Source organism: Coffea arabica, chromosome 3c (genome assembly GCF_036785885.1).
Source record: "Coffea arabica cultivar ET-39 chromosome 3c, Coffea Arabica ET-39 HiFi, whole genome shotgun sequence".
Classification (NCBI taxonomy): Eukaryota; Viridiplantae; Streptophyta; class Magnoliopsida; order Gentianales; family Rubiaceae; genus Coffea; species Coffea arabica.
This window is the reverse complement of record NC_092314.1, coordinates 9,180,965-9,202,747: the sequence shown is the minus strand read 5'-3', so window position 1 is coordinate 9,202,747 and position 21,783 is coordinate 9,180,965. Positions and strand designations below refer to the sequence as shown.

Below are 21,783 nucleotides of genomic sequence, written 5' to 3'. Positions count from 1 at the left end.
ATTTTAGACTAAAAGTAGGTCGGAAATTTGAGTTAGGATCAAATTTTGCTAATTTGAATATGTAAGGGAAGCAAAATTAACATTTTAAAAGTAAAAATGAAAAAATTCATTTGACGAAATATGAGAGATATTTTGAATGACATATATATATACACACACACACACATACATATATACATATATATATGTATATATGTATGTATGTATTATTCATGTATGTATTTATTATTCATATACATACATATATACACACATATAAAATTTGAAAATACTCAAACTTTTAAAAGGAGAAAGTATGGCTTTGTAGAACTTAGGAAGCAAATAGCTAAATATATGTAGATAACTTTAAAATTTCCAAATTTTATAAAGAGACAAAGCTTGAATTTCAAGTGGTGGTCCCTCTCTTGCTCCCCTTAGTTCCGCCCTTCCATCCAACTATTCAACTATTCGAGTATCTTCCCATGCTAACTTTTCGAATTGGACTAGCCCCTCCCAATTTTCTTTTGTGACGCTTTCCTCATTTATTTTTGAGTTTTTCTAACACATCTAATGTTCAATTAAGCTATAATATATATATATATATATATATATACATATTAATAAGTATTATTCTCTCTTACATTTATGTACTTTCTTTATTTAACTTTGCCTACCCTCTCTTGCACTTTATTTATTTTTCCTAATAATCTTATATTTTAAAAAATATAACACTTAAAATATATATTAATAATAGGGCACCTGTTATACAAACCATTTTTTTAATAACTCGTGCAAATTATCGAAAAGTGATTCTCTAAGGTCGTTATACATATTATCCCTTGTTACGCTTAGCATCGAAAAGATTGCATATACCTCCTTATAAAAAAAAACCTATTCGAGGAAGAGTTTACCTAAACGAACATGCTTCCCTTGTTTGCTTGCAACAAGGTACTTAGAAGAGAAATATGGCTGAATACTTGCTTTCTGCCGCTTTAGGTGGTAAGCTGACCCGTGTGTTCGTTTCCATCTTTTGGGCTTGCTAGGCGCAATAAATCTTCTACTTCACTTTCTGTACCGTTCTTTGTTCATTTTTTATTATATTACTATTTATTCTTTATAAATAGGGCAAATTTCACTTTACCCCCCTGTGATTTAGCGTTTTTTCACATAACCCCTCTATGGTTTCAAAAGATATATATAACCCCCTTATAGTTTGGATTAAAGTGTCAAAGTAACGAAAATAGTCACTCGTAACGGCGTCATCTAAAATGTCAAAAATACCCTTATGTAAGGCTGAAATTTATGTATTAACAAAGGGGGGTTATGTGTATATTTTGAAAATCATAAAGGGGTTATATGGTAAAGTATTAAACCATAAGGGGGTTATATGGTAAAATATAAAAATCATAGGGGGTTAATGTGTCATGTATTTATAAGGGTAATTTCGACATTTTTAGAAGTTCCGTTATGAGGGACTATTTCCGTTACTTTGACACTTTAATCCAAACCATGAGGGGGTTATGTATAACTTTTGAAACCATAGGGGGGTTATGTAAAAAAAGGGTAAACCACAGGGGGGTAAAATATAATTTACCCTTATAAATATCATATTTTAATTTCTTTAAGATACAATAACTATTAACTAAGTCAAAAATAAATACAATAGTATTAAAAAAATAATATATAATAGAAAATTAAAAATACAGTAGAAAATTCATGAAAAATCTCATTTTTGATGCATTTTGATTTTTTGAGTCTGTTAAATTTTGTGTATTACTCAGTTAATAGTTATTGGATTTTATGAAAATAAAAAAACTAGAATATAATATTTTTGAAGGAGAAATAGTAATATAATAAAAAGTGAGACTGAGGATAGCACAAGAAATGAGACAGAAGATCCGTTGCACTTGGTAGAGGGTTTGGATAAAGATAAATGAACATTGGCAGTAACTACCTTTTCCAATTCTAACAGAATTTTTTTTCCCTAAGTTGAGAGGCAATGCCTTTCTAATTTAAGCCATCTCCAAATATATCCAACCTTAAAACATAATCATTTATCATAAATTTCTCGGGCACAATTAATAAAATCAGTCGATAGGTGGTGTAGTACCATGAGCAATGCAGTGAACAATTTGAACACAATATCAGACTAAGCTGTCATATTTGTTCTTACCATTGCCGTTTGACGTTAATCAACATTTATAATTAATGAAAAAAATCAGAAAAATTAAGAGATGGCTATAATTTATATACACCTACATTAGCTTTACATGATAAAAAGCCCATCTCAAAATAAGCAACGCACCCAATATTTAAGGGGACACTCAATCCGAAAATTTCACTTAAATTGGACATACTTCCTTAGTTTAGCCAGTTAATTGGAATTAGCTAGTGTTTGATATAGTTATTCAACAAATATATTTTCTTTCCCAGTTCCACCACAGTTTCTATTCATGATGTTCATTATACAAAATATTATTCTGTCTCACATCCCTAACCAACTACTTGCCATATGGAAAGATAGCTGAACTTTCTATTACTGCAGGGAGAAAATTAAATAGAGAAGAATTCTTATAATTGATGAATTGAAGAAATTGTTGTTTTTGTTCATCATCTCCATTTTCAGTCTCTAGATGGGTCACATTAGATCATTCTAGGCCATTTTGCTTTCTTTTTCGTTTTCCCTCTTCAAATTTTCTAACAAGTTGGTACACTAATTTACGCACAAGGTACTATTTTAATGCATATATTCATGTTTTCAGCTGTATTTACATTTACATACACAACACGATATAACTTTTTTTTATCCAAGAAAATTAACTAATTAACATGTGAACTACATCTTAATTAATTTGGCACTCGTTAATTAATCCTTGTTTCTTTTGGATAAATCTCACATTCTTGAAATTGGAACTGGATCGGAGGACATTTTTTCAGGCAAAACCCCTTCTGCATCATCTTTCTTGGTTATTAAGAGAGGAAATTATGTGAGCCACCAGGTGGAAATGTATGTCCTCCTACTTGATTCGATACGGAGTGGAGAAATTGCATCCAAATTACTATTAACAAATTTGGTTGCGTTTCTACTAAGGGGGGGGGGGGGGGGGTTAAAAAGGTTAATGCACTATTTGTTTGAATAGTTAGTTTTTTGGTATCTCTATCAAACTCCATTCAGATGGTGGAACTTTTCCAAACTTCTCCAAAATTCTAATCACATCTTTTTCTTCTTTTTTTTACTCAAATAGCATTCATTAATACATCTATACAAAAGAAACTACCACAATTTTTTTAGTACAGAAGACAAAAAATGTGGTTAGAAAATGTATCAATTCGACCTTGAGGCCTCTTTGCCGCTAAATCTAAACAGGAGTTTTATATTGGTCCAGAGTAATTACCGGACATGCCCAGTACTTAGTCCAGAACCAATAAAAAAGCTCCACGTAGACATATAAAGACCTCACTTTCTAATTGAGATCCTAAATTAAATCGCGTGAGGCCCTTGTATGTTCATGTGAAATTCTTTCATTGATTTAGAACCAATTAATTACTAGACATGCCTAGTAGTTTTTTGGGATCGACAAAAAATTTTTCATTTAAGTAGTTACTACTAATAAATTATTCATAACCTTCTTGTACTTTTGCATAATACCATATGATCCCTTTTAATGTTCAAAATATCGACATAATTCTTCTGTGATTTTATATGAGATGAAAAATGGACGAAAAACATCTCCAGTTACTGTAGTTGACCAAGACATGCTCCAAAAGTACGTGTACTAAAATTATAATATATACTTAACCCCACTACAATTTTACAATCCTATCGTTTCGACAAAAAGAAAAACACTACAATTTTGCATAAATCTACCTATTTAATCCATTGTACTTTTGCATAACACCATATGATCCCTTTAAAGGTTCAAATATCCACATAATCTTCCTGTGATTTTACGTAAAGTAAAAAAAAAAATGGAAAAAAAAATTTCAATTATAGCAATTGATCAAGAGGTCCAAAATGTACTCCAAAAGTACGTGGTGAATTTATAATATATCTACTCAACTCCATTATAATTTTACATAAATATCTACATAATCTGAATTAAGGCTTTGCATCGATCCATACAACCCCTATATTATTATGTGAGAGACTTATTTAGTTTAGTACTTGAATAAGGAAAATACTAGCATTTCAATTAATGACGTTAGGGAAACTATTTATGCTAAATTTTCATTTTATATAAAATTATACGGAATTATATAGATATTTTAAAACTTTAAAGAGGTTATATGATATTATGCAAAAGTACAAGGGGGTTAAGGGTAGTTTAGCCTAGCCAAAACCAACCGCATTAATTGAACCTTAAACAGGCCCTTATTTGATTTCTTTGACATGTGCTGGTCCTGCTGGAGATGGCTGTTGCCTGTCACTACACAATTGAACTGTCACTACATAATTGAGCTGTCACCTAATCCACAACAATTTTTTCAGACTTGTCATCACTCGTGAATCATATAAGACACCCTTATTCGCCATTTCTTAACTATTTGTTGGAAAGTGAATCATACAAGACACCAAAATGTCCCCATTGGCCGAACAAGAAAATCAATTTCCAAACTTATCTCCATTCGTTCTGCCCATTTATTTTATAGTTTTCTGCAAACGCAGCAGTGTGTGAAGTCCACTTTCCTGTCCAAAGTCCCACAGTTATTGGACATCATCACTGAATCACTCTTCTTCCGGATTCTACAATGCTCCATTAAAGATTAATCCCATTCTCATTTCTCCCAAAACCCACCAAAATTTCTCCATCTTTCTTGCATTTATCGCTCTCTTTCTTGATCGTTCCCTTCCCTGTAGTCCTCGTTTGCTTGTTAATACATTGACTAGCATATTGATCTTCTTTCTTGAATCAATCATCAAGAACAGATTTTTATGATGAACTTGACGTCAAATTTTGTTTCGGGCTCTTGTGATGGAAGATATGCGGTGCAGTGTTTGCTAGGAAACCACAGATTTGTCAATTCTAAGGTGCTAAGTAGAAGATGTTGCTCTTTCAGGGATTTTAGGAAACAGATGCTGCGAGTTTACTGCGAGTCTACGGTATTTTCTTGGGCAGAGCAACCCTTTCGAAATTTTGTTCTAATTATGCTGTTTTTTTTTGGCTTATCCATCCAATGAATCCTGAATTTTGATCTCTTTTCTTAGATGATTTTGATAATGCTTTTATTGTTTGAATTCAATTTAAGATTGTTCTCTCATTTTTGGGTTGTGATTTGTGTATGATTGCTTAAAGCTTGAAACTTTAGTTGTTATCTGATGAATTCAGTATGATTCGTAACTGCCCTTTTGAGTAAATTGTAGTGTTTTTGGTGCTTTTCATTGAGGCTGGGTAATTCTTGTATTCCTTGTGTATGATATTGTATTTCCATGTAAAATGGCGTTATTCAGTGGGGATTGGTAGTTTTGGACTGCCTTTCATTTGACTAATCTAATGCGTATAATTACCCTGAAGTTATTGAACTGCAGTAGCTTAGCCTCAATATGTGATTGGCATCGGTACGGGGTACCACGTTGAACTTCCAGCAACTGTTTTTGACTTTGCCCATCTCATTTGTTTGGAGGTGATGTGTTTAGGTTGATGACACTCTGATGATCAAAGATCAGCTCTAAGTGCTTTAATGTTGATGATGTTCTGAGTATATGAGTTTAATCAATGAATTAATTTGGGATTTCATCAGTTGCTCATTAATCATAGCACCCCTAACGTCAGTTTAAGAGCAGCAGTACAATAAATACTTTTTGGGGAGATTCTGGTTTCTGGCTCTATGTACTCAAAACGTCTGTTAGGTTGTGCTCTGGCTTTAGAATTCTCTACCAACCTCTCTTTGGACAGAATGTCTTCCAAGCATTCTTATTCATTTGGGATGTCTAGGTGATTGTATACATCTTGGTATTGAGGTTGTATGTACAAGAAAATTTGTATGTATTCTAGAGAGAAATCAGCAACAAAGAAAGTGCAGAACTGGAACAATGGTACAAGCAATATTTGATATCTTCCATGTTCTAAGTGTTTTCCATTTTCTCTTATCTTTCTCTGTTTTATGTGTTGTCTGTTACTCAATGTCTTTGTACTCTATGAATTGTATAATTTTATTATTACTCGGACCCCAGTTCTAGTTTCAATTTCAACTTGTGGAAGCTTGAAAGGAATTGACCTGATTTTTATTTTGGATTTTCTCGTGGATGCAATGAGAGATATCAGTCAGAATTTCTTTGTATTGTCTTCTCTCTCAGATCGATGTTGCAATCTTCATAATGAGTTTATTACTTTGTAATATTCTTATTCCTTTGTGTTTGCTTACAGACTACAGAAATGCATATCAGAAAGTGTTCGCCTTTTCTTGAAAGTGTGCTGCTTTGTGGGAATGGTGTGGTGTCATCTACTGAGTGGAAAGCTGTTCCTGACATTTGGCGGACCTCAGCAGAAAAATTTGGTGATCGTATAGCATTAGTGGACCCCTATCATGACCCTCCTACAAATATGACTTATAAACAGGTCTATCATTCTTACATCTCACTGTTCGACATTTTTATGCTTTTTCACATCTATGATTATACTAAGGTCTTTTGACCTTTGTGCTTAACTGAAAATTACATGGTTATTTAGAGCAATTGTGGATTAAGTTCTTGCAGTATTGAGAATAAATTAGCTTGAAATAAGTGTCTAAAAGAACCTGGCATGTAAATGACTGTTTGAGCTAACCAGTGATCTTCCTATTGTGGCTACACTAAATAAGACAAAGATGCATAATGTGCTCTACACTTGCTTTCTACCAAGGCATCAATTCTTCTCCATGAAAAACTGCCCTTTACCTACACTGTAATTCCTGAATCAGAAGATCCAAAGCACCTGCATCTCTCTCTCTCTCTCTCTGTCAGTGTTATCTGAGTCCAAAAATACTAGCGCAATACATACTGTGAACATATAATTAGCAATAAATCACTTGGAGAAGTCAAGATCCACAAGTTTCGACAAGATATGCATAAAAGCCTCAAGAGTTTAATTTGAATTTTAAAAATTGGATTGCTGGTGACTCGTATTTAAGCCACAAGACCATTTTTATTTAAAGAGCTCCTTGAATGCGAAACTGGAGCTTTGGCTTAATCTGTTGTGTGACCTGAACAAGTTCCAATATGAATTTCACTTAGACTTGGCCTGAAAGTGAGGCACTTGGACTTGTGTGGCTGTTGCCATTCCTTAATGAGTAGAATATAGAGGATTCCTTGTTGGTGTTGTGGTCAAGACTGGTTTATGTGCATGATTCTCTGCTGCAGCATCGAATTTTTGCAGGTATAGGCAGAGGACAAAAGAGGGAGAAAGAAGAGAGAGAAAAGGAGAAGTAAAAGAAATTGTAGGGGGAAAGTGAGGGAAAGATGAGTAATTTTAAAAAAATGTGTTATGGAACATGAGATTTCATTTCATTTTTAGTACTATAATAATTATGGAGCACACTTAAGTTTTTTTTTTTTCCAAAGAAGTAGAACAAGAGTATTATTTATGTATACAGAGAGGAAAAAAAGAACAGAGTTGTTTTCTTATAACAAACTAATGAAGTTAACCAGTTGTTGAATGTGCGTATTTTGCAAGTCCACTGTAGGAGAGTTGACTTTCTATGGCTCTGGATGACTTCAGCTTGATACAGTTCAAATTTGTCGAAATTGCAGCTGGAGCAGGAAATCTTAAACTTCTCTGAAGGCCTTAGAGTCATTGGAGTGAAGCCAGGTGAAAAGATGGCACTCTTTGCTGATAATTCATGCCGTTGGCTTGTTGCAGATCAAGGTATTGAGCAACTAATTCCTAGCTGAAGTGCCTGGGAGGTGACTGCTTATGTTTTAGATTATATCTAGTGTCAACGTAAAGGTTTGACAATGAGGCGGTAGGTGCATTCCATACTGAACTATGAAGAAGAATTAATTATGACTCTGTCTTGTCTTTCTCTTACAAACACGTGTTTGTCTTTTCCAAATACATCTCAGAACATAGTGACAGCAGTTTCCTTGTCCTTTTGGGCAGCCAATTCAACTCCACATGTAGCTGAGGAAAGTTTTCACTCAAGGAATTCCAAAAGTGAACAGAAGGACTAGCACTTAGTTATCTATCAAATACAGTTGAGGGTTACTAGTAAAGTTAATGAAATGTCAATAATTGAGTGGTCTGTCAGTCCATGTTCCCCAAGGAAAGGAGTTTCCTTCTGGGATCTGGAGCCTCAGCATTTGCCAGTAGAAATGGCATGAGAGAACGTAGGCATTAAAACACTAATTGTAGACACTAAACCAGAAAGTGTACCGCTAAGCTGTATATGGCTATGTTACGTACTGTCATCCATTGGACCTACCACTTTATAGTTTCTGTAAGTTTTGATCTCAACTCACAAAATTCAATTGGGAGAATCCTGGGCATGAACTGTCTCCTAAAATATATCTGCAAAACCTGTCCTTTTTTGGGTTATTTACTCAAATATTGCCTCCGGAAGGCGGGGGTTTTTATGGCTCCATCCTTCTGCCTCAGTGAACTTTCCAAGCTCTTTAACATGATAAGAGAAACAAGAATATGAATATCGTTGGGAAATCTGACAACCATTTTGGCGCTACAAGTGTGCTGTAAAAAGAAAGTATGTTGGAATTTAGGGATGCAAACAGCATGGCAAAGTCACTGCTGGTGGTGCTTGGACGTTAAAGTCTCCTAGCACTGTGACGTTCAGGAGCATGATCCAAAGGTTGAGGGAGCATAGTGGGAGTTAGATGGATTTTGGTGAAGGGCGGAAGAAATTTAGATAACTGAAGTCAGCTTCCTATACTTGTGGACCACTATTAAAACCATTTTTTTTGAGTAGATAACCCCCCTCTTTTAAGTAGATAACCTCCCTCCCCCCCCCCCCCTTTCATTTTTTAGTAGATACCCCCCTTCTCTTTTATTGCTGTACACAGAATCTGGTACTTGTTACTTCAAATAAGATAATTCCAAAGCTGCTTACTTCAAACTGAAAAGGAGGCCTGTTTCTGATAACTCCTGTGAAGGGGCTGCTTCATAACTGTTTTTTGTCTTTGGAAAAATAAGGATGAAACTAGACTTTTAAACAACTCTTGAGAATTGCTATTTGTCTAAGAAGCTTTAAAATGGAGAAAACAAGAAGGCCCAAATTCAATTGACAATTCTGCATCAACCTTCTGGTTCTTTAACAACCTTGACCATTGTTATGCATATCAGCATCTTTGTATGGCAAACTTTTGGAGAATTAGATTGTGTACTGAAGGATACTTGATGAGTGAGTAATTCTTTCAAAAGTAGCATTGTTTTTCAGAATAGCTCTTGCAGTCTCATTAATTTCTTGATCTGTAGGTAGTAAGTTATGTGAAAGTTGCCCATGGTGGAACCTATAATATCAGTTACCTGATTACTCATACTGTCATGATTCAAGTTGCCTCTAGGTATTATGGCTACTGGAGCAGTCAATGTGGTGAGAGGTTCGAGATCTTCAGTTGATGAACTTTTCCAGATATACATCCATTCTGACAGGTTAGGGGAAAGTTCATTTGTTTATCTATATAAATCTCCTTGTTTTATTACTCTATGCACTAAAATTGATATCTTGCTCATTTATCAAATTTATTGAAGTCAAAAGCACGTTGGAAGTTTGTTTAGTTGGTAACTTTGGATAATGGCATGGTTATATCATGTTAAATCTTTAAGAACAACCCCTTTGAAGTACCATCAGGATGTTATCTTCTGTTTCATTAATTGTTTTTTGTTTCCCCTTAAGATTCTTAAAGTAAGAATACATCAAGTTCCCCTTCATCATCAGGCAATATATTGTGGATAATATAAAATTATCTAAATGCCATGGAGTGTTTCCAATACATGGGAGCCAGATATGACACATGATTTCATTAGAAAGTGACTTAGAATCCTGCAACATTCTTAGGAAATGCAATTTTCTTACTTGATGCAGCGGACTATTGTAGTGTGAAATGGAACTCCTTGTTTGATGCCAACTTGTTGAGTACCCTTTAGGTTGCTCTGCCAAGGATATGTATTGACTATAGGATGAGATTTCAGAATATACATATGCAAACTAATCCTCTTCAATGTGAAGTCACATATGAAACAGGGAATGTTGCATGTTGATACTGAATTGCACTTGAAATTAGTACATGAGGAAAGCTATCAGGCATGCGCGTGAGGCCTTCTAAGCCCAAAGCGAGATTTTTGCTTGGGTTTTCAACCATTATGTTAAGTTTAGTTAATTTGCATATGCAGCTAGACTGAGGATCACTCCTATGAGAAAAAGTAATTTTTTAAGATAAGTTATGTAATGCTCTTAAAACATATACCAGAACTTTTCAAGATCTTTTCAATTTTGGTGTTTTTGGCTTTATTGGAAGTATTTGGATTGTTAATTTTTTGTTTCTGGGTGGCGCGGTTAGGGTGGGCGGAAATTTAAATTGATAGGAATCAGTTTCCTCTTAGCTTTTGACCTGAATAGTATTGACTTGATATCCAAAAAGACGAAGTTTTTGTTTTCCCTTGACACAAAAGAGGGTTGACAGAAATCAATGGCATATGTCTTTTTATAGATATTCAAGGAAAGGTGTGCATGGACTCAGACATCAAATGCTTCTTACTGTTTATGTCAACTAAGAGCTGAAACCTGAAATGGTGACGATATGTGTTTGCAGGAAAAGGGGGATTATTGCTGTTAAGTTTAAGGTTTACGAACTGCTTATATATTTCATTCTGTCTGTTTGTATACTGGTCATGCGAATAATAGTGTTAGCTATTAAGGGAAGAAGTTTAGGATCTGATTTTATCTGCTTAAGTATAATATGTTAGCTTGGAAGGAAAAATTTGCTAAAACAGGAGGAAAAATAAAAATGTTTAAGAATTGCATGTTCAACTACAACTTCGAAGAGGAAGGGCAACAAATGTCAGTGTGTATTAAGATAGCCTGAAGTCAACTTTTGATATTAAAATTTTGAGAAATCTTGTGCTTGGAGTTCAGTAGTTTGTAGGCTGCTGTTTCTTTGCTCTTTTTGGAGTAAGCAAGCTCAATTCTCTCTGTATGATTGCTGCTTGGCATGCCTTGTTTGTCGTAAACCTATTTGTGATCATCATATTTTATTGTTTCACATTTATCATCCTCCTCAAACTATAAATACTTATTTGCTTGTTACAATTACTGCAGTGTTGCGCTTGTGGTTGATAATCCTGAAATGTACAATAGAATTGCGGATGCTTTCAGTTCCCAGGCCACCTTACAATTTGTGATTCTCCTTTGGGGAGACAAATCAAGCTTGTCAAGTGAAGTAGAGGGATTGCCAGTTTATTGTTACCAAGAGATCATTGATTTGGGCCATGAGAGTCGTAGGGCTTTGCTTAGCTCCCAAGATGCTAGTAAGTTCATCGATATTGGCAAAATGAATACTAATTTGACAACAATTATTTCCATATTCATTCTCACTAATAATGTGTAGCACATATATGAACATGTTGTTGTCACTTTATCTTCCTACTTGTAATGGGCCCCAATGCATCATTCAATCAATCAAAGAACTTTTGTAACCAAGAATAATAGGATTTAATTTTCCATAGGTCCTTAACCAGTGTGCATGTATAGATTGATAGATATGAATTGTACACCAACTATAGAAACCTTAGCGCTTTAGTGGGGTTTCTCTATTTGGACCTCGGAGTTCTCAAGTTTGAATCATATAATCAAAAATAGAATAGTATATTAGTGGTAACACTAAGTGTGTATTTCTTCCTTTATGGTGAATCTCATCCAGTAGCTTTATGTCACAAGGTAACTTTGTATTTGATCCATTGGATGTTTGCATCTACAAATTAAAAGTGATATCAATCTGGAAATTAGAAGTTTCATCATTTCCCTCCCATTTTTAGTAAGTTTTGCTTACTTTATCCAATTTGTAACCACCAAGCTTTGGCTCAATGGCTACCAAAAAGGGATTAAGTCCCTCTTTGGGCTGTAGGTCGGGAGTTTGAATCCCACTTGCAGCGAAAAAAATCCAAAGGAGGTGCTAGAGTACCCCTTTGGTTTAGTCGGGTTGTTATACCTGCTAGCCCCTTATACAGCCTCTTTAAGCTTCCCCGCCCTATAGAATAGGATAGATTAGATTATAGGAATGTTATTGTTGCGGCAAAAAAAAAATCCAATTTGTTGATAGGCAATATTCTGTTTCTCTTACTTTAAGCGTTGAAGCTTAGAGTTCACTAAGCATTTCATTGCTGGTCTAATTTTATGATGATAGTTAACACACAGTACGGCTAACATCTCTATATCTCAGTTATACCACAAAGATCTTTTGTGATTGTGATTTTTATATCTTTGAATCTAATTTTTCAATGTGATTATTTATTGTGGTTTCGACATTTATTTACAATGAAGGAGTTACCAAGCATTTAAGGGACTCATTTTTTCCTTTAATTTTTGAAGGATGCATTTCAATGGGGATTGTAATATTTCAACCATTCATTTTCACTATAGTTGATTATAATGGAAAATTAGTACTAATTGACCATAAGACACTATGCTCAAGAGTTCTGTTAGAGAATGTGATTTGTGGCACTCACATGCAACTGGATGTGGCATTGGTCATGCTTGTTAGTCCCTCTTTTCCGGAGCTTCTGTTGCATTCCGACATTCGAACTTATTAGTGACAATGTAAAGATGTTGATTAGATGGTTTTACACTTCCAAATTAACCCTTTGCGAGACCAACCATTTTTTGAATTGCCTGACATGTTCAAACAAGATGTGGAACCAACTGATTCCTTAAAGACCTCAAGCAAACTTACGCGTGGGAACACATCTGGCAAAAAACTAGCCTGCTTGTATTGCAAGGGCAAAGAGGGCATCTTTGGAGATTTCATCCAAATTGCTATGGGGCCATAATTGTGAGAAATACATGGGAAATATGAGAGGCTAGTAGTTGGAAAATGCTGACAGTGATTTACCAGCTATGGTATGTGAGAAAAATTCTGGGACTGGTAAAAAAAAAATGCATGACACTTCTCATGGGATGGACGAATTAATACATAACACAGGGATTTTGTAACTCCATATTATATATTAGCCATTTTAAGTATAGAGGAACAACATTGGCTCTAATAGTCAGTGACAGAGGTATATATGCTTTGTTGTTAAAACTTAGCTGATGTTTCTATCAGATTTCAACTGAAAATGTTATCAAAAAATCCTTACCCGAGTTTGATGCCAATGAGACTATTGAACTCTTAAGTCAACAGTAACAAGAATTAGGAGAATACTATTGCATAATCAATGTCCTTACAGTGTAAGTTGTGAATCTTGTAAAACAATCATGTTTTGTCGTAATGTGCTGGTGGGTAGGTTGGACTGTCTGTTGGTAATATTTTTCTAAAAGCTTGCTCTTCTATGAAATGAATAGAACAAATAGTTGCCACTTTACTACGTTTTTGCAACAATATATGACCCCTTATTTGTGAATCATTCTTAGAATGCCTGCTTATCCTGTTCAATGACGACTTTTCTCTTCATTATGTGAGGTTCAGTTGCCATATGTTTACTTATTTTTTTTTAACTTAAACTGCAGTTCTCTTTCCTTTTAGTGTTGGGTTCTCAAAAAGTGTGGCAACCAAGGCATGTGGCATAACAGTCTTAACTGCCTTTTCATGTCAGGGCAACAATATGCATATGAAGCCATCAGCTCTGACGATGTAGCTACACTCATCTATACAAGTGGAACCACTGGCAATCCAAAAGGAATCATGCTTACACATAAGAATATCCTGCACCAGGTCCGAACTTCGCACTTTTTACTGCCTTTTTCTAGTGCCAATCTTTAGAATTTGAGAGAAAGCCAATATAATATGTTGATATTAATATAAGCTTCTGTAATTGATGTAAAGCCAGAGAAGGTCAATATAAGTTACCGACTAGTGCACAGCTGTTGAGCCGAGAGTTCTTAACACACGGAGTAGTGTATGTCTGATAGCAGATATAGACTACATGTCCTTGTTTGTTCTTACTATTGACAGCAAAATTAACTTAGGTTAATTTCAACTGACGCAAAATTGCTGGCGATTCCTTTTCTTTGGTCTATTATCAGACTAAATCTTCCACTATGGAGTTGATTTCCTATATTGCTCAGTGTCCTAACTTCTGTAATTGCTTCAAATTGTTGGATCCTCCCAACTTATTGAGTGCAGATTTTGTCTTAAGTAAGGTAGACTACTGTGGTTGTTTTTGCATTTCTTTTTTTTTTTTTTTTTAAAACTTTTTAAGTAATGTCTGTAGTTTAATTATTGTTGTAGTTGCTGTTTTTATTGTCATTGCTGATTGCCTCATGTCATGTATATTTCATATATTGAGCCATCTAGAGCTGCCTTTGTCCACCAAGTACTGTGGTAGACTACAAGTTCAAAGCTTCAGTAGAGCATATATTTTGATGTTAACAGATAGAAGTTATTAAGTACAGAAAGATAAAAGTCGAAATAGCTGCATTCCTTAGATAATAAAGAAGAGCTACACATTACACTACCTCAAATTCGACTTAGGATATATTCTAAGAGGTCAAAGGAGAAATTTGCTGAATTGTAAGCTGAGGGATAGATGCAATGCCCTAATAGTCTATGCTAGAAATGGAGATATATCAAACTTACTGTGGATGAAGTTTCAAAACATGACTTGTTGATGTGGTGTGTAATGGATCTACTCTAGAAATGCACTGAACCAAGTCACAGAATCGGGCTTTTACCCAAATAATTATGTATTCTTTGAGATATTTTTTTGCGGCCTGATTATTGTAATGGACCAGCCTACTTCTTCTTCTTCTTCTTCTTTGGCCCCTTTTTTTCACCTTTAGGAAGCCTGTGGAAAGCTAATCCCCGACTTCTTGATGTAAACACGAGTGCCAGGAGACAAAATTGTTGAATAAGATAATAGCTTACATGAGTTGACTGCAAGTTTGGACTTCTTGATGTGGGATGAAAAATATCTTTGTCATTTAAATCTCGTGTCTTCAAGTTGCGGTACTAATTCTGTTTCTGAATTCTCCTGTGTTTAGATTACAAATTTATGGGATATTGTCCCTGCTGTACCTGGTGATAGATTTCTAAGCATCCTTCCACCATGGCATGTATATGAACGCAGTTGCGAGTATTTCATATTCACATATGGGATTGAGCAAGTATATACAACGGTTAAAAACTTGAAGGTGCGTGTTCTTGGTTTTTCATCTTATACATAATTTAATAACAAGAAATGTACTTGATTGGAGCATTACAAAACAATAATTGTGATTTTTCCCTGACTTTGCGTGAGCAAATTAATTAAAGCAATCCTTTTGTAAGTCTGCCTTCTAACCAATTGAGTTATTTCTATTTTAGGATGACTTGCGGCGCTATCAGCCTCATTATCTAATATCTGTGCCTTTAATTTACGAGACACTATACAGGTGATTCACACAACCAGTAATTTGTACATTCCATAATGCAAAATAATTTCAAGAACTGAAGACAATCACTCAGAAACGGGATATTTGAGTAAGAAAAAAAAAGATGGAAACTATATCTAAGAATAGCATAGGTGATAAATTTTCTACCTTAAAGAGAATATTTGGGTGGTTTTAATTATTTCATTTTGGCAAATGCCTTATTTTATTTGAGGCCTACTTATTGTTAGGCATAAGATTTTCATCGGTTTTGGGGAAAAAATTCTGTAGTATATGTTGGGGATTAGTTGTGCAATATTCCATTACAATGGCTCTCATTTTGCTTTGCTATAGTTAATATTTGAGATTGAGAATCTAAACTTGGGTTGCTTTCATCGAAATGTTTTGATAATGTTCATTTTGACAACCCATTATATGGAGTTGATTTGCCGGTGCTTTGGTTGTCGTGCATTCATAGTTCCATAGCTGATTGACTTTTTGAACATCTCAAGCTTATAGGTTTCATGTTATCTAAACTCTCCTGCCTGTTGAACCATCTGCCTCTTCCTGTATTATCACTATTGGTATCTGTTTTACAGTGGAATTCAGAAGCAATTTGCTACGAGCTCTGCAGTTCGGAAGTTTGTTGCACTTCTGTTCTTAAGGACTAGTATGGCATACATGGAGGCCAAAAGAGTTTATGAGGTTAAGCTCAAGCATCTTTCATATAAGCAGAACATTCTGAAGTTGGGCTATGTTTGTTATATTTTGCTTCTGCTTTTGCTTTTGAGGAGATCAAAGCTCATTTCCATTGATTAGATGCCTCTGAGAATTCATCATCTCCATAAGTTTTTGGCATCTTGTCCTATATTCTATTAACTAAGTTCCCATTACATTGTAGCAAATGCCCTTAGAAGTAAGCTAGAAGGTGCCATCCTTCAGTTTAGCAGATAGTGAGAATTATTGTCTAAGAGGCATGTACTTTTATAATTTCCTGGGGTAGTTTGTTCTTTCTTTGCTTTTTCTTTCTTCTTTTTTGTCTTCATGTGATTGTCTTTTGTCAAAGGAAACAAGCTTCAGAAATTTGCTGCAATATATGTCCTGATCCTTTCAGAATTTGAGCTTTAATCTTCAGTGTCACTGCTTATTCGTTGGAACCAGGATGCATTGGCTATTTCTTATTACTCTGTTGGATGATCCTGACACCGCCTCTTAGCTTTGTTGTGAAACAGATATGCTTTGAGTATCAATCTCTGAATGGAGTTCACTCATGTGAGAAGTTTCTAAGATTTGCATGACTTCCACGTAGAAACCCATTAGCTTGATCCTACTAAATATACCCCCTGCTGCATTATAATTATGTCTTGTACTGTTGTTATCCAGAATTGCATATTTTATCCAAAAACTCCATTATAACCATTTGCACAAGTCCTGCCTAATATTTTTGCATGCAGGTATACTTGATGATTACTGAAACAAACCTAACTTTTATCCTTGAAGGGAAAATGTTTAACAAGATCTCCAGAAGAACCATCCTACATAGTTGCTGTGTTGGACTGGGTATACGCAAGAATTATTGCTGCAATATTGCTGCCACTACATATGTTGGCTAGGAAAATTGTTTATAGCAAAATCCATGCTGCAATTGGAATTTCAAAGGTTGTGTATGGCAATGGATATCAAGTTGAAATACATTTCGCCTTTCTTTTAATGTTTTGAACTTCTGCACTAGTTGGCAAGCTGGCAATAATGGAAATAGTAATCCAATATTTTCATTTGATGATGATTCAGGCTGGCATAAGCGGAGGTGGTAGTTTGCCTTCTCACATTGACAAATTTTTCGAGGTTGTGTCCTTTTTCATTCTTTGCTAACCAATGTGGGTAACTTTAGTGGTGGCTTTTGTCAATCCGGTTTAAATACCTGCAGGCAATTGATGTCAAAGTCCAAAATGGGTATGGCTTAACAGAGTCATCTCCAGTCGTTGCTGCTCGATATCCTGATTGCAATGTAAGAGATGTAACCCCTGCTTATGGATTACCAGATTTGTGTTATAATTTAGACACATAAGCACATTAAGTTTGTATTAATTTGTTAATTTGATGAACATAGACATATATTGGATGTTTTGCTGCTTTGAGTTTCTTAAATACTACTTTACAACAGTTGCCAAATATGAGATGTTTGGCAGACTTTTTACATGATTTTTTAACTATAGAAAGTGGCATATTGATGGCCACGGCATTCTTTAGCTTATTGCTGCACTGTAGTTGCCACCTTCTGAAATGCTGTAAAACATGTTGATAAGGGTAATTCAGTCACAAAAAGCTCATTAGTACTGCAATTTGCAATTTTAGTCAGAAATTTTGAGTTGTATCCCTTGGCAACATGAAGTAGCTCAATGATCCTTTTCTTATCATGTGAAATTCTTACAAATAAAAAAAGTTAGACCGAGTTACATACACAGCATTTATATTCTTCATGACTTCTGGTGCCATCTGTATCTACTTTATCCTAGGGCGCTTTACTTGATAATAGAACAGATTTAATCTTTGAAGGTTCTTGGTTCAATTGGACGTCCTATCCAACATACAGAGGTTAAGGTTGTGGATGCTGAAACAGATGAAATTCTTCCAGCAGGTTCGAGTGGCATTGTCAAAGTCAGGGGGCCACAAGTGATGAAGGGTTACTACAAGGTAAAATGTTAACTTCTACAGTTTCTTGCAAAAACAGATGGATTGTTCAAGCTTTTTCTAGTTAAAAGTGAAACGTCCATTGCCTCTTCTTGCATCTTTTATAGTGACTAAGCTACTCTATTTTATCATACTAAGAATTTTGTTTGCTGAATGGGTTCCTCAAATATATAATAAAAGTAAGATTCTGAGTTTTTTCAGAAAACTCACTATATTTGTATTTACACCAATGAGTTATTTTTCTACAGAATACAATGCTATTGTACATACAACTACATACTCAGCATCTAGTGAAGTCAATTGGAGACATTCTCTGCTCATATTTTTTCTTTGTCTGTAGCTATCATGAAGATGTAATTGATTCAAATGAAAGAAAGCAGTTGTAGTTTTATTTGATGGAAACAACATGTGACTTTATGCTCCTGGGCGCCTGAACTGATGTTCATTATGGCAGTGAACCAATTTAAATTGCCGTGTCTTCTACATCTTTCAATTTGCCCAGTCCTCTTTATGTGGAAACCAATTATATCTCTATTTTCAATTTATAATGGTTTCATTCAGTTAATGCTGATTACCCTGGAGTTCAAGTCATCAATCTTGTCATCTATATTGGTAAATTTCAGCTTCGTTAAAGACTGTGTGTGTGAGATGGATAACCCTGAGAGTTTACCTTCTATGTACTTTTCATTTTGTTGCCGTTGTGGTAACTGGAAACAAAGACGGGGCTATAGATTGAAGGATGGACTGTATGAAACTGCACACAGATCATTAATTAAGCTTGATATATGTGAAGTTTATCTCTCGTCTTACCAAATAGAAATTTGCATTAACTGTCTTTTCAGTCTTCTTTCCGCATTATTTGCTACATAGCAATTACTAGTTCAGACTAAGGTATCCTTGTTTTGTTGTTGATTATCAATGTTTCTCTAATTTCAATTTAACCAGAATTCCACCGCAACAAAGCAAGCCATAGATGAGAATGGGTGGCTTAATACTGGTGACATTGGATGGATAGCACCTCATCATTCTTTGGGGGCAAGTCGTCAATCTGGAGGTGTTATAGTTCTTGAGGGGCGTGCAAAGGACACTATAGTGCTTTCAACAGGTAACTTTGTTATTGTGTAAACATGCAACAACAGAATAAGACGAAGGAAAGTAAGCAAGACTTTAGCAAAGTGCCTTAGCAAAATAGCAGCCTTGAACATCTTTGCTATGTGAGAATTCTGCAAGAGTTCTTGAAACCTGGTGTTCCAACAACTGGTGATTGTGGTCAACATAAAAGTTTCTTTTTGAAAGTTCATTTAGATATAAAGAACTGCATATAAAACTCCAGGCATTCCTTGGAGAATGACAGTTATTTTTAGCTGATTGTTTTAAAACGCTAGTTTTAAAAAAAAAAGCCTATTAGAAAACTTTAACTTTTTAACTGCAGATATGATTGTGTTAAATTTTTTTTTTTTTAAAAAAAAATCAGAAATGCTAAGTGCTGCTAGCATTTTACAGAAGAACAGCATAAATTTTACAAGAAACACTAAAATAAAGTTAATTAGGATGCTTTTGTCATATTCAAAGAAGTTGATTGATGCTTTCTTGGATAATATGGTAAAACTATTGATTAAAAAGCCTGGAGGTAGAGGCAGACCAAAACTAAGGGACACAAAGTAATTAAAAGAGAACCTGAGGGTGTATTAGCCAACAAAAAGTATGTAGCTAAATATTGGTGGAAAAAGGAAAAGGGTGCAAAGCCAACCAAGATAATGTGGTCTGATGCCTTTATTTAGTTGATTTTTTTGTATATCTGAAATTCTAGTTTTATGTTCTACAAGTAGTTAAAGTGCATAAGCGTTCTTTTTCTCTCCATGTGGGAGTGGCTGTGGGTGCATTTGTGTATATGGATGTGTGTCGGTAAAGAATTTAAGAAGAAAAATCTTTTAATGCCTTGGAATTTTGTGCAACTGTGTTGGCCATATTTCACATAGTTGTAGTACTCCCCTCTCCTTGCTTCAATCTTTTGGTGGAGAAATATGGATTAATCTCAAAGGATTAATCAATTGGGTGGAAAAGGGGTGCTAGCTCTGCATCTGTTTTTGTTGTAAGTCGTTTACATCATCTATTACTGATCGACTACTTTTGATGTATAGGTGAAAATGTTGAACCATCAGTGATTGAAGAAGCTGCAATGAGAAGTAGTCTAATTCAACAAATTGTTGTCATTGGCCAGGTTACATCTTAGTTATTCATCCATATTATCTATTACCCAGCATGTCCAAGTACTTCTCCAAGTACTTCCTACTTGTTTTATGCCTCTTAAGCATGGAATGGTATCAATGATATACAGGATCAACGACGTCTAGGAGCTATTATCGTGCCAAACAAAGAAGAGGTTATTTTGGCAGCTAAGAAGTTGTCTATCTTGGATTCTGATGCTTCTGAACTCAGCAAGGATAAGATGACTAGCTTGTTGTATGAAGAGTTACGGAGTTGGTATGCCATAATTGCTAGTGCTTTCGTTAATTTGAGCATGTTGTACTGCATATGGAAGCATATGAAATTATTATCTCTGAATTTAGTTGTAAAGCAACAAGAAATGGACATGATAACTATTAGCAAGAAGTATCACCCAACTCAGATGGAGATCTCTTCAATTTTTACATAGTCCTGCACCTCAAGCATGGTTTATGGTCTATAGTTTAGACATGTCAAGCCATCATGTTGATAATGTTCCTCTGATGCATGTTTCTGTTTCATTTGGCACATCCTGCACATTGACTTATCCTGGGCCTTTGCCTGCTTTTTTTCATGATTACTACTTTTCAGCCATCCTGAGTTTCCGTAAATGTTGAGACTTGTGTTCTGACTGACAATGCATATAAACATTTTGGAAGTTTTAATGAGCAATTTAACAGAAATGCAAACATGTTGCTTTATGCCAGTCTTTGGCTCTGTTCATTGTTTGCTGATCTTCTGCATTCCAATCGTCCTTCTCTATTAGGAAAATGTGAGGTATAATTACTAGTGGCACTGTGATTTTAACTTCTTTTACCCTTGTTAGGACATCCGAATGCCCATTTCAAGTTGGACCAATCATCATTGCTGATGAACCATTTACGGTATATTCTCATACCCGCTCAGTGACCTTCATTCTCTTGTCGTGCTAATGGTGATTAGATATTGATGTGATGGTTTCTTGAACATTTTTCTCTGAATCCAGATTGATGCTGGTCTAATGACTCCAACCATGAAAGTGAAGCGAGACAAAGTTGTAGCTGAATACCAGGAACAAATACAGAATCTATACAAGTGACATCCTACCCATAGAGTTGGAAGAACCATTGGTCTGCATTTACCTGTACGCAGAACTTGAATTCGTTTTTTGAGTGTGAAAGTCTAGTCATATTTCGTGTTATAATGATAGTGCCAGATTTTCCAAAATGACAACTCTGTAGACTGTAGACAGATGATTTTGGATTGCAATATCAGCTGCTATAGCCTTAAAACTCAGTTAATTCCAAGGTTATGGAAACCTATAAGTTTAATCTATGTGATATGTTATTGCCTCTGTGCTAACACACAATTGATAAGTACGGACCATTTCTTCACAAAAGGTCGAGTGTATGAATCCTA

General features: G+C 35.0%; 1 protein-coding gene across 1 annotated transcript; it reads left to right on the top strand.

Moving 5' to 3' along the window:
• The first annotated feature begins 4,525 nt into the window (after positions 1-4,525).
• Positions 4,526-21,699, top strand: LOC113740192 (probable acyl-activating enzyme 16, chloroplastic). The gene is made up of 18 exons (XM_072082196.1): positions 4,526-5,080; positions 6,345-6,536; positions 7,706-7,820; positions 9,470-9,557; positions 11,224-11,432; positions 13,716-13,834; positions 15,103-15,252; positions 15,425-15,492; positions 16,068-16,173; positions 16,969-17,127; positions 17,260-17,313; positions 17,396-17,476; positions 18,025-18,162; positions 19,105-19,264; positions 20,301-20,380; positions 20,498-20,643; positions 21,212-21,269; positions 21,371-21,699. Exons 1-18 carry the CDS (start codon positions 4,913-4,915, stop codon positions 21,461-21,463), a joined length of 2,184 nt encoding a protein of 727 aa, XP_071938297.1. The 5' UTR covers positions 4,526-4,912; the 3' UTR covers positions 21,464-21,699.
• The last annotated feature ends 84 nt before the right edge of the window (positions 21,700-21,783 follow it).